This window comes from Sphaeramia orbicularis, chromosome 7 (assembly GCF_902148855.1).
Source record: "Sphaeramia orbicularis chromosome 7, fSphaOr1.1, whole genome shotgun sequence".
NCBI lineage: Eukaryota > Metazoa > Chordata > Actinopteri > Kurtiformes > Apogonidae > Sphaeramia > Sphaeramia orbicularis.
Window position 1 is genome coordinate 30,386,105 of NC_043963.1, and position 13,773 is coordinate 30,399,877.

Sequence of the window (13,773 nt, forward strand, 5' to 3'; positions counted from 1 at the left end):
ACCTATGACAGGCATGTAAATATTAATGCACTCTATTAAGGATGCAAAGGGTTGAGGAATGTTTTAAGGACAAAGTGGGTTTTGTAATTATATACAGTGATCATTAATGTGTGTCTTTAATAGGATTGTTGTCTATGGGGAAGACATGGTGGCAGCCATTGTGCCACATTCAGCCAAGCCCTTTAACTTCCATAAAGAGTTTGGTATGACAGAGGAAATGGTGAGCTCTACTTTTTGTAAGAAATTGCCAATTCCCAAACACATATGGTTTCTGCACAGTCTTTAAATATTTTTTATCTCATATTCCTACACTTGCAGGCACTGAAAGTGAGTGATCACTACCCTGTTGAGGTAGAATTACTCAACTCTTCTCATTCCTGGATGACACAGAAGGGCCAAACTGACATTTTTCAAAGTCAACAGTCATCTGCAACCAACACTGTTACAGGTATGAAGCAGAGCTGGGATTTACTAAGTTACTCACTCTTTCAGTGGAGGGAAGTATCAATGAGCTGTACTTGAGATTAATTTTCTGACATGCTGCAACTTGACAGTGTAGGGATGCCTTTGTGGTAAACATCAGAGCTAACAATGACAAAGAATGCTGTTCCACGCCTTGGATTTTATTTGTTTATGATAAAATCTCCCTAATTTTGTGAGTTATAATCCCTCTGCTGGTAATGAATCGGCATTACAGAGCTAGAGACAGAGGCTTAGTCAACCCTTGAGTCACTGTACAGAACATTTTGGTGTAAATAATACTATTAATATAGACTGAATTCTACTTAGCTACTTTAGTACTTTTTAGGCTAAGTGTTACACTACTGTCATGACTTCTTGAGACAGGGGCATGTGGTGTTTTAGTACTCAAAGGCATTTATTACAGATTTGCTACCTTAAATCATACATATGTGTTTTCTTTTAGATGATTTACAGGCTGATGTGTTAAAACTGCAGAAAGAAAACCTCTTGCTGGAGCGAGAAAAACTTCAACTACAGATCTGCTTATTGAGACATCAACTTGCTAAACTGCAAATGAACCAGTGAGCGGTGGATGAACACCATGGGATGCTGTAATCCTAAATTATTTGGAATTATTGTTCCATTATATCCATTTGGTTTGAAATGTTTTTTTTAGTAGTATATATCATTATATGTTTTTTAATGCATATATTCATCTTTTGAATGTAAAGGTTTTACATTTCAGCATTCTGATTTAGAAAAATGTCTGATTTTGAAAGCTGATTTGTTAAAATTATATATTATATTGGCACAAAGATACACTATGTAAATGCAAAAAAACTGAAATTAAACTGGTGCTGGTATAAACTTTCACCAGGGTCATTGTGCATTCTAAAGCCCTGGGGGTGTGCTTGGAGAGGAGGGGGTGGATGTGGTACAATTTATGTATGCATAGGTGATTCATAGGTGTAAAGGAATTGTTACAAAATATCACTAAATTAACTTTTGTAGGCATGAAAATGGGATTTTTTTAAGATAAAGAAACACATTATGTCAACATAAATACTACTTACTAAATAGAATAAGAAATTTTCTTGTAAGTTGTTTATGTCTTTGTAATTATTAAAAAAAAATAAACGCAATTATTCATTTCTACACTGGCCTCTACACTGCTACACTTGTACAGTGAAGAGTCAGAATGGATATAAACATATTGTGTTATTATTTATGCTGTTCACTTACTACATATTTATCAGCTACAAACACCCTTAACCATCTGACCATCATTGATTGGTCTGGAATGGTCATATGAGAGGCAGCAAGTATTTCACTTTTACAGGAACACATTTCCATGATGAAAAATGTTCTATCACTATAAATCCTATCTAAAATATAAACATGACTATGAATAAGATAGAATTTGGCATTTGTTATTCAAGAAAGGGCATTTTCCTCTCCATTTTGCCCTGCAGATATCAAACTGAATTCAGTGATTTACTCATTTTAACCTAAGGTGGTGAAGGTAGCGACTATCGGCTCACTGGTATTAGAGCCACACAACTTACTCGACTAATTTTAAACAGGATGGTATGTGATCATAAGCCAAGATAGCAGCCAGTCAGTTTAAACCAAGGCCTAACTCTGCTCTAATCCTGGCCCACAGCAAACTATACCCACTTCACCCATTTATGGGCCAGGCCAAGCGAGTAATGGAGTGAGAAAGCACTGTGCAGCAATACTAATCATTCCATATCTGTTTTTAAAAAGGAATTTAGCAGCAACCATAATAGCTTAAATTGTAGGTCTAAGCAAGTACTTTAACATGGCATTAAGGAATAATAACCAAATATTTAATAAAAACATGAATTTATTATCATTGACAAAGTAATGGAGTGAGGAAAAATATACAGCAGTTATTCAAGGTTTGGAAAAAATACCAAAAAGCGCTGTTCTTCAAGGAAACTGCAAATATTTAGCATACCATGCGTTTCTTAATAAATGACAGTACATTATATCCAAAAATGAAAATGATATCATTTTTATTTTAGTTTTAAAAGACATTAATTCATGGTAACGGAGTGAGAATCCAAAAAAGTAATGGAGTGAGGTGTTTGTTCAGTTTGATGCACCATAATAATATTCAAAGATTTTATCAAGATACTGATAAAATGATCAGTCTTTGGCGACATATGTTTCATTTCTATATTTAATACATATCTTTCTGTTGTTTTTCTTTAATAATAAATAACATTCAAAATCATTATAGTATTTGATTATGATGAAATATAAGATTAGACACAGGCATATATTTTGAACATATTTATTTACACATTGCAATTTACATTTTGAATTTACGCTGGATACATTCATTTGCAACCTTTACTGTTCTTAATTTACACTGCATTCTCATGTATTTTCTTATATATCCAGCTGTAATTCAGGTACAAATTAAATGAACACAGTTTTAGAAATTATATAAATATATATATATATATATATATATATATATATATATATATATATATATATATATATATATATATATATATATATATATATATCTACAAGAGACAGCAGTGAAACAAATCATACCAAAAAACAAAAAATCATTTTAACTGTTTTATTTGAGATTCAATTTGGTCATCAGGGGGGTGGGACAAGTGAAAAATGGAATTTTGGGGGGTACTCCAGACTTATTTGGTATTTTAAAAACTATTTACAAACATTCTTTTCTCCTAGTTTTTTTTTTTTTTTTTAGATTTGGTCTCAGGACGAGTAAATTTACATAGAAACTCCATGTTTTAGTATTTTGTACATGGATTATTTAAAATTTGATGGGTGGGACGTAAAATGTCCTCCAATTCTGGAATGACCCATATGTCTGTCATGTTGAGTAATCAAAATATTGTTTTAGAGGAAAAAGAAATTGACTCTGATGTTCACTTTTGCTTGGCCAAGCCCATTTACCAAAGCCCATATACCATTACACCTTTGAGAACTCTGTTGATGCTTCACTGACTACTTCAGCAGCACAAAGGTGTAGCAGAGCACCAGACTGACATGTACAACCATACTGACTTCAACTCTATATACATGAAGCATTGGAAGAAAACCAACAGCATAAAAAAAGGGCTGTGCCCCTTTTGAACAAGACATAAATACATAGATCGGTTTGGTGCATAGTATAAAAAATAAAGACAATAATGATAATATCAATAAAAATAAATTAGACAGAAATCGAAATCTAACTGGCTGTAACTATTTTTAAAACGTTTAATACATACAGAGGAAAAACATCCATGATGCATTCACTTACCAATACGAGCTCCGGTTCTCAGTGCTTCAATGATATTAACGCAAAACGTTAAATAAAAGTTGAGTATTTCTGGCTAGAATCAATAACTTAGTGAGGTAGTACTAAACTTTATATTGGATGTTGGAGTTATTGTCTATAAATTGGTAATTATTTATGATGCGGGAAGGATGTAAACCTCTGCTGTGTTGTCATGAGTGTTTAAAATCCCACAGTTTTTACATCACGTTAAGGAAGCACTGATCACGTGACTGCGGAGCTGTTCGACCAAAACATTGAGGACCCCAACATCTTGTCAACAACTGTGCAAGGAGGTGCTGCAGCCAAATAATCTGACTTTCAACCGAACAAACTCCGAAGCTGCACCAACGGTACACCTGTCCGATAGACAGGCCGTCTCAATGCATTACAGAGGACCGAAAACACCGCGGGGATCATGGATGTATACGATTTGTTTGCAAGTTGCAGAAAGGGCGACATTTGTAGAGTCAGGTAACCGAGACCTCAGCTGACGACTCGGAAGGAGATACTGCAGTGTTGCCTTTCTGTGCTTGAATCTAACTCATCATTGTGCGATATTAGTTAACTGTATAAGCATCGCTTTTCTTCCTCTTGGTCTTTTTATTTGGCATGTTGTGGTCAGCGGCTATAGCTTAACTCCAGGCTAACCGTACCGCTTTGCAAATGCACAGTTGCTTGCTAACCTGAGTCACCCTGACCCACTTGGTAACTTTAGCTAACTTGAGCTGTCTGTCCAGTTTGCAGATATGACTTGGGTCGTTACTAGCTGTCAGATACTTAACAGGGTGGTATGTGTAAAATTTCCTGTCCTTGGACGTAACTTGACCCAGTTACAAGGAGTGTAATAATGCAGGTCTTAGAAGGTACTGTGCCATGCAAGTCACAGACTATACTAGTACACTCAGGACTAACATTCCACTCATCTTCTCATTTCACAGTTTTATTAAACCAGTAACAAGCCCCACATTATGACCCATGTTTTGCTTTTTTTGTTTTGTGACTTAGTTTTACTGGTTACCTAGGCTTGTCGCAGTAACAGGTCCTTCTAGTTTGTCACTTTATGGCAGTTAGTTGGATTATTAGATTTAATAGTCACCAGTTTTGAGTTAGTCTGAAAAACCAGTTTTATGGATCCCCCAGGAACCAGTTAGATGAACTAACCAGTGGCACCAACTGGACAAAAGGAGGAAAACACAGGTCATAATGTGGTTGGTTTGTGCTTTATTGTGGAATGAGAAGAGTGGTCTTTGAATGCCACATAGTCCAGTCCTAAATTAATTAGTTTCACCTAACTTCATGGGTAGAAATATATTTTTTTAATTAGCAAGCACTCACAGAGCATTTTGTTTGGGTTTGCTGTTGTCTGGTAGACAATGGTCTAAAGATGCCTCAATTTAAAGATTAAATACCATAAGTCTGTGATCGCAGGTCAAACTTTCTATTCTGCGTGAGTTTGACTCTGGTTAATACAGCCAAAGTGTAATAATCTGCAGTCAGTATCATCAAAAAGTCACAAAAAAATAAAAATCAGGACAATTTGTCCAAAATTGTGCACACTGGACTGACATACAGACAGACAAATCTATTCTTCTTTGCAGTGGAAATGAAGCCATTTATTTTATTAAACTATTTTCTGTTAAAAATCTTTAACTTTTTCTATGCATTGTAATGAGACTTCAGTGTGTCTCATTTCTTTTTTGTTTTCCTCTAAGGTATCTTGTTGAACAAAGAGATGTGGACCTTAATGTAAGAGATAAATGGGACAGCACCCCATTGTAAGTACCATGTAGGCAACTAGTTTTTTCTATGGCTAAAATAGCATAATAATCTTCCTTTTTGAATTATGAACACTCTTTTTCTTCAGGTATTATGCCTGCCTTTGTGGCCACGAGGAGCTGGTCCAATACTTGTTGGCTAGTGGTAAGGCTATAAATGAATTTTAAGTCGGAGCATTTACCTATAAATGTCCTGTAATGAAATATACATTATTTGGTTTGCTTGCAGGTGCCAAGTGTGAAGCCAACACTTTTGATGGCGAGAGGTGTTTGTACGGATCATTGAGCGATGCCATTCGTCGCCTTCTCAAGGATTACAATTGTGTCACTACCTGCCCCATGCAGCGTGATGATTTCAGCCACTTTCTGCACACGTAAGGGTCAACGGCCTATTGATGTGACTTTATGTAAAATCAGTCAGAGCAGAAGATGTGGTAGTTGTTTCTCTTCATTTTTCCCTTTGTTTTACAACCCCTCAGTTCTAATTAGTTTGTTTGTGTTCACTGTAGGTTACTGGAGCAGGGTCAGCACAGTGATGTCAAGTTTGTAGTTCATGGACAAACATTTCCAGCCCACCGCTGTGTTCTCAGCGCACGCTCAGAGTACTTCACTGAGATGTTTGACTGCAAATGGAAAGGGAAGAACCTGATCACCCTCAAACATCCTTTGGTATGGACTGAGACTTAACATAAATGAAGATTTCAAAAGAGTTATTTTGTGGTTACTGTTTTATTATACAATTACAATGCAACGGTTCATGCTATCTGTATAAATTTCTTTTTTTTTCTTTTTTTTTCCAGATCAATCCTGCAGCCTTTGCAGCCATCCTGCAGTATTTTTATACAGGTGGGTTTGTGATAGAGCTGTACATGTTGTATTCACTCACAAACACTTGGACGAAACACAAATATATGCATTGACAGCACAATGAAAAACACGTGACATCAGATTCCTAGACAGCTCAGCTACCCCCCCCTCCGAAAAAACAAAAACAAAAAAAACACACAAGACTTTGTTGACCTGCCTTTAAGAATAGAATAGAATAGAATAGAATAGAATAGAATAGCCTTTATTGTCATTGTACTCCATATTACAACAAAATTGGTTCAGGATGGCCTTACCAAAGTGCAACAAATAAATAGCAATAAATATAAGTATAAAAACAATAAATATAAAAGCACAAAATGTAAAAACAATAAAATACAGCATACTGGAAACTATAGACTCTCTCTCTTTAACTTCTATTAGAGGAAGGATTTGCTATGGCATTGTCACAGCACCACTTGTCACAACATTTACTTCCATCCAAAGTTGTATTAATTTTAGGCCAAGATCTTGTTGAGGATGGATAGTTGGACAAGGATTTTCAGTGGGGTTCAGGTCTGGACTCTAGTGGCCAATTCATGTGTGAATATGTCTCATGCTCCCTGAACCACTCTTCCACAATTTGGTCCTGGTTAATCCTGGTTTTGTCATTTTGGGATATGTCTGTGTCATCAGGGAAGAAAAAAACACTGATGTTCAGACCTGGTCATCCAGTATATTCAGGTAGTCAGCTGACCTCATTTTATGGACCTATCATGTTGAACCTAGACCTGACCAACTGAATCAACCCCAGATCATAACACTATCCCCACAGGCTTGTACTGTAGGCTCTAGGCATGATGGGTAATCACTTCTTCCACCTCTCTTCTCACCCTGATGTGTCCATTATTGTGGAACAGGGTCAGTCTGAACTCGTCAAACCACGTGACCTTTTTCCATTGAAACACAGTTCAGTCTTTATGCTCTATACCAAACTGATGGCTCTTAAAGAAATACATCAGTTAGAGTTCAACTTGTTCCAGCTGAAATATATTAATTACTTCAGTAATTATCCAATGGAAAGATCTGAAATATTTTCTTAGTAAGTTCCAGATGGTGAGTTCTTTTGTTAGGCTGTGTATGTATAAATAAAAAAGTTATTGAAATATATAGCCTCGGAAATAGTCATTTGACAATCTGATTTTAAATTGAAATTCAATATGATAGTTGTTGATTTGCCTCATGTTCTCATAAGAAAATACTGATAGCTTTACAAGACACACTTATGACAAACGTCAACACTACTTTATCACAATGGTCTAAAAATGTATGTTATTTGATTTACTGTATGCAATAAATGCATTCATTCACAAACCATTCATCTTTGTAATTATGCTTAAAATAAAGCTGATATTTGTTTTATAAATTATTAAGGAATGGATTCTTTCGCTGTTTTTCACCAGTAATTTTTTTTTTTTTTGCTGTAATTCACTTTAAGTCAACATCTGAAAATAATTTATGGATTTGAAAGAGAATATGAACAAGTCAGTTTAAAAGGCAAGCAAGTTTTTAGAGTTTATGGTATTTAACAGTACATAAAAAAAACAACAACATAAAAATCTAAATGACTGTGTTTTAAACATTTCAAAGAATGATTTTCACTAGAAGTTTTACTAACAGTTATCGACCGCATATTCAGTCCTGGGCAGTGAGTAGCAGTTTGTTTACAAATTCAGTCGCTGTTTTGTCCTCCATTTTGACTCATTTGTAACTTATGTGTGACAGGACGGATGGATATTGATATAAGCCTTTTGGATGACTGCAGACGCCTGGCTAAACAATGCAAACTGGCCATTCTTATAGAGGAGCTGGAGAATAAATGCAAACAGGTTTATGACTTTGGTAAGTTGGTACTTGTTGCTTTTATTATTATTATTATTAGTAGTAGTAGTAGTAGTCGTAGTAGTAGTAGTAGTAGTAGTATTGGTAAGCAGTAGCAGTAGTATGTAACCAGGTCTGAAGTCAACACTAGACTCTTGAGTTAAAGAGGATTAGAAACAATAAATAATATTTCTGTAGTTTTTTTTTTTTTTTTGTACCAGTGGTAATATACGGCACTGCAATTGAGCTTGTTATTTACGTGGATTTATCCAAAAACTAAATTGTCTTTCACTGTTGTACACTCCATTTATTTAACTTCACATAAACAGCCTAGTAACAGGACATAATGTGATCAGACAGCATCTGATCTCTTTACATAATCTGAACCTGATCTGCCCAGACCTAATTACATATGATGTGAGTTATGACCTAGAGCTATATCAATAACCATATGTTTATCCCAGTAACTCCTACTGGTAAACAAGCCAACAGCAGACTTCACCCTACCACCTAAGGTCATCAGCTAGCTTATTTCAAGATAGCTGCACCCTGCTGGTGACAAACAATCCAGTTTTCTGATAAATACAATGCTGTTTTTTGACGTCAGGTACAAAGTAAATACACCATATTAACATTGCACAGTGTTTCAGGTCCACTTTCACAAATGTGAGGAAACTTGAGCTTTCAGTTTTGCAAGTAATCAAAGTTAGTTTGATCAATGGTCATTCAGAGTCAAGTATGTTCATGTTGAATAAAAAGTCTTAGAGCCAACACTATGAGTCACCATGTCAACAGGTAATCAAAAGACATATAGATGATATTACTTCAATGGAGGTAAAAATATATACACAAATATTTGAGAAAGGATAAATTTTCTGCATGCATATCTTAAAATGCAGAGTTTAAAGGGGTCATATTTTGCTAAATCCTTTTTTATTAGTCTTTGGTACATTTATTTGTGTATTTAGGCCCCAATAATTCAAAAAGTTTGAATTTGAACCCTCCAGGTGCTGCAAAGCTATCTTTATATTCATTTTGGCAAAAATGGAGTGGATTTCTACAACCCATTTCAATTCCTGCTTAATTTGTTACGTCTATAACTAGTTACATCACAACATTTGCACATATAAGGTCAAGACTTCTGATGAACATTTCTCTGAGTACACCATAACGGTGTGTCAGCAGCAGCGGTTGTAGTCCATACTGAAAATATGTCCAAACTTTGAGGCAATTACCTAAAATGTTCAGTCGTTGGTTGTATTAACATCACAAGTGGCTGAACGGGACAGAGCAGCACAGTTAACAACGTTGAGGGGGTGGGGCGTGAAGTGGTTCATTTGCATTTAAAGGGACAGCGCTCAAAATGACCTTTCTGGTGTCATTACTCAGAAATAGGGTTGAAGATGGACCTGTGGAGTTGAATTAATGAAGAATTCAGACCCAAACATAGCATTTAAAGTTTATGTAGACCACAGGGAAATGTTTTAAAATGCATAATTCCGTTTAAAAAAGCAAAATATCAGTCCTTTAAAATGCTGAGTTTAAGTTGATACTGAAAAATCCAGAGTTGCCCTCCTTTTACACTTGACAAACTCTGAGTTCACTTAAAACTCACTTTCTGTGATTCTCCCGCCTCTGAAGTGTCCAACAAACCAGGAATCTGTGTGAAAGTCCTGAGCCTGGAGCCTCACAGCTGTCGACTTCAGGAAGATATGGCTCTGTTAGCAGAATGTGCATTTCCCTCTGAGCTACAAGTAAGCACAGAATGGTGAGAGACAAACACTAAAGCTGGTACTGTGACACATTTAGCATTACTTTTGTATGTCTTTCTGCTGATTTTACTCAGGTTGGATTTGGAGAGCTTCCATTTAACGGGACTAAACACTTCCCCACCTATCCTGACATCTGCTTCAGAGTAAATGGATACAGTTTTTTATGTCATAAGGTACAAAATATTTCACTACTTTGCTCAGATGTGTTGTACACCACACTTTCCCACATATACTTAAGTTTTGTTGTGTTTTTTTGTGTCTCCAGGCATTTTTCTGTGGCCGTAGTGATTACTTTAAAGCCTTACTTAATGATCACTTCAGCGAGGGGGAGAAGTTACAGTCCCATCCCAGTACCTCTGTGATCACTCTGCACAACATCTCCCATGATATCTTCATCCACGTCTTGTTTTACATCTACACTGACGACACAGAGGTTGGTGTTGTTAAGGCTGAAGATGTAATTTCTTAGGTATCAGGGATGCAAACCCATCTTAAAGGAAAAACATTAGAAATATGGGCCTGTCATTTTATCATCTGAGGTCTCAAGATGGTAGATTAGAAGCAGCTCCTTTATAGCTCCAAGGTTAAGTCACTTGATGGATTTTTTTTTTCAGTCTGATTTCCTACTTCCAGCCATATAAATACAAAAGCAGGGAGTTAAAGGAAAAGTGACTGAAAAGCAATGTAAAAAACTAATAAAGCATTATTGACTACATACCTATATCATTTTCTGATGCATTATAATCTTTTCAAAGATTTTGAAATATAAGTTACCTCACTTGGAATTCCATTTATTCCGATTTTAAGGCAGTGTCAGAGTAAACAGACTCAGTTTCACATGGCTGAGCAAAGAGTACACAGATTAACAAAATTTTACTGCAGGGAGAAAAATGTCTGATACCTGCACAAGTAAATATACAGCCATTAGCTACATAAGCCAGACTTTGACTTCTCAAAATGACCTGAAAAATTGATGCGCTACAAATACTGCCACGATAAAACTGGAATTTTCTTTGGTCCATAGATTGAAGAACTCATGTGTGATTCTTTGTTCCCCTCAATGCTCTGCTCTGTAGAATTAACAGCTTCAGATTTACTTGTACAAGTTTTGACATATTTTCTAGTCAACCTTAGAGCCATGTATCATGATCATCTGTTTGAGGACGGGCTAAAGGCATAAGAACAGATGGATTGCGAAATGTTGGATCAAAATTCATTTCCTCCATTTGCACTTTGATTTCAGTTTGGGTGATGTAAGGGATGAGCAAGTGAATGATTTCATCAAGATATTGAAATGGATACATACTGAAGGGAATACCAGGTACCAAGGGGCTTCATCTCAAACATGGTGAAAAGTACCATTGGCTCCTACAGCAGGAAACTGTCATAACCTGCAAATCAAGAACTAGAGTCTGAAACATTTTGGGATAATTCTTAACCGAGGCATTGAGACAAGGTTAGAAAATAAGTGTTTTTACATCATCGCATTAGTCAAAATTCTGGTACGGTGGGTAAATTCTGATTTCAGATATTGAAAATTGAATCACTTTCAAGTATTAATAAAAATTTTATTCATTGTCCAGTGAAATAGAAGAAAAAACAAAAAGATGAGGTCCGTTTTTTTTAAAAGCCAAGATGTCCAAGATTTTCAGTCTAAGATGGCAGAGACATATGTCCACTACCGAATGAAGTAAAAATTAACTAATGATGATGAGACAATTAGTTTTCATTCCGAGTTTTATGGCTGAGCTATGAGTTTGAGGATACATCTCTATGACAATAAGTTGATCAGAGCTGTAGTTTGTTTTTTCTTGTCTCATCTTGTCATCTTGAGGCTTTTTGAGCAAATGAAAACTTTTATTCAACAATGTAACACTCGTTTTCATTGTCTGACTACTGACTTGATGTTCTTTACGTCCAGCTAACGATGGATAGTGTGTTCGACGTGCTGTGTGTGGCTGACATGTATCTGTTGCCGGGGCTGAAACGCCTGTGTGGGAAGACACTGGCTAAGGCGACGTGCGAGGAGAACGTTTTGTTCTTGTGGAAGACAGCTAAGCTATTCCGTCTTTCGCGGCTGGAGGATCACTGCACAGAGTACATGGCAAAGACCATTGAGCGGGTGAGTGTCTCTCTGTGACACTGGTTTGTTTGTAATGTGTGGTTATTGGTGTTTATCTAATGCATAGTGATATCTGAAGGTTGTCTGTCAGCTCTCAGATCGCTATAGGATAAATTCTTCTCATACCTGTCTGTCACAGCTGGTTGAAAAACCTGAGTTTGCTGAGATGATCAAAGAGGATGCTGCGTCTTTGGAGGAGCGACATGAGACAGACTCTGTCCCCCTGGTGGACGAGATCCGCTTCCACATCACCAGTAACGTTCAGACGTACAGCGCGATCGAGGAGGCCAATCAGAAACTGGAGGCCTTGGAGGAGCTGCTCTGCAACATCAATATTGACTGCTAAACTGTTGGTCAGTTGGTGGTTGAGGAGGTTTAAGTGGTGCTTTTGAGGTGGAGGCGTTTGGTGGGAGTGTGTGGTGAAAGAGGGAAAAACAAAAAAAAGATCCAAAAGAAACACATGCTTTAGTGTCATTGTAGTTTTTTTTATTTACAGTATATTCTAGAAATATATTATCAAAGAATTGAGTATGCTTTGAAGTTCTGAACAGGAAATGTCAGAAACAGTTTTGTTGTGTGTGAGAAGTATGAGATACCTGAAAATCTGGGGTGTAAATGGTAATGGATTTGTTATAATGTTTCTGAAAGAGTTTTATTTTATTATTATTTTTTTTGTTTGTTTTGTTTGAAGTATCATATCTGCTCTTCTTAGACTATGCTTGCATTACACATGCATGATTTTATTTTGTCTGTTGTTTATTTTAAAATATGAATTCGTCCCAGAAAAGTTCACCATTTGTGGATTTTCGGTAACAATTTCATTTATTTATTTTAACTACTAAATTATGAGCTAAAGGCATAGAGTAACTGAGCTGTCATTCATAAAACATTTTAACATATACATTTACAGTCTGACTAGTATCCTGCAGCTCATACAGTGTTTAGTGAATCAGATAAAATATAATTTCATCATGTGGAGATTAATTTACATGCTAAAATGTAGGGTATTGTATGTTCACCTCACTGTTACACCTCCTGCATGAACACTTAGCACTTGTCCTGCTCTAGGATGTTGCTGCACTTTGACCATGTGGTGATAAATCTATCCCTGCAGCTACATATGGCATCGAGTGTGTACACAAAATAATACAGCTCTTACCAATATTGTTACACAGAATCCAGCAAAGGATGTAGTGCTGAGTTGGCTCTATTTTCCCCTCATTGTTTGAAGGTAAAATCCTACATTAACAGAAAATGACATTGAAGGATCTGTTTTCAAAATGGTGATGTCTTCCATTTATTTCTTAGTTTCACTCTGCTGTTGCAAACAGATAATTGCACTTAATTTAGAAAATTAAACATGTATTACCAGCACAAGTTGTGTTGTGTTTCCCTTATTCAGAATATCTTATAAATAAGGACTGCGAGTCACCATTGCTTTTTTTAGCTTTTCATAAATATACCTAAAGGTGGTGCTATTTCACATGTTTTCATCAGCCTGGTCACTCTTAGTGTTGTGAGTTGTCTGTCATGGAGAAGCTCTTTACTACAAAAAGAAAACAAAAAAACTCTTCATTCATGTATTGTGGATGCTTACATAAACTAGCCCGAGGTCTTTGAACT

The 13,773-nt window shown here is 36.1% G+C and overlaps 2 protein-coding genes across 3 annotated transcripts in view; both read left to right on the forward strand.

Moving 5' to 3' along the window:
- The window catches only part of LOC115422085 (deoxyribonuclease-1-like), a 7,758-nt gene extending 6,129 nt beyond the window's left edge, over positions 1–1,629 (forward strand). For both annotated transcript variants that reach the window (XM_030138150.1, XM_030138148.1), the window contains 4 exons: positions 1–11; positions 124–220; positions 319–448; positions 926–1,629. The exon at positions 1–11 is cut by the window's left edge and continues 147 nt beyond it. In XM_030138150.1, coding sequence (XP_029994010.1) covers positions 1–11; positions 124–220; positions 319–448; positions 926–1,047 — 360 coding nt within the window. In that variant the 3' untranslated portion in view covers positions 1,048–1,629. The remainder of the gene's footprint in view (positions 12–123; positions 221–318; positions 449–925) is intronic.
- A 2,405-nt stretch (positions 1,630–4,034) lies between these two features.
- abtb1 (ankyrin repeat and BTB (POZ) domain containing 1) lies at positions 4,035–13,527 on the forward strand. The gene is made up of 12 exons (XM_030138131.1): positions 4,035–4,267; positions 5,509–5,571; positions 5,661–5,716; positions 5,801–5,945; positions 6,081–6,240; positions 6,372–6,417; positions 8,161–8,277; positions 9,898–10,010; positions 10,103–10,201; positions 10,294–10,461; positions 11,950–12,150; positions 12,290–13,527. Exons 1-12 carry the CDS (start codon positions 4,212–4,214, stop codon positions 12,494–12,496), a joined length of 1,431 nt encoding a protein of 476 aa, XP_029993991.1. The 5' UTR covers positions 4,035–4,211; the 3' UTR covers positions 12,497–13,527.
- The last annotated feature ends 246 nt before the right edge of the window (positions 13,528–13,773 follow it).

Coding starts and splice junctions, on each gene's coding strand:
- abtb1 (XM_030138131.1), top strand. CDS start 4,212: ATGGATGTATACGATTTGTTTGCAAGTTGCAGAAAGGGCGACATTTGT. Junction 4,268..5,508: donor GGCGACATTTGTAGAGTCAG/GTAACCGAGACC, acceptor TTTTCCTCTAAG/GTATCTTGTTGAACAAAGAG. Junction 10,011..10,102: donor CATTTCCCTCTGAGCTACAA/GTAAGCACAGAA, acceptor GATTTTACTCAG/GTTGGATTTGGAGAGCTTCC.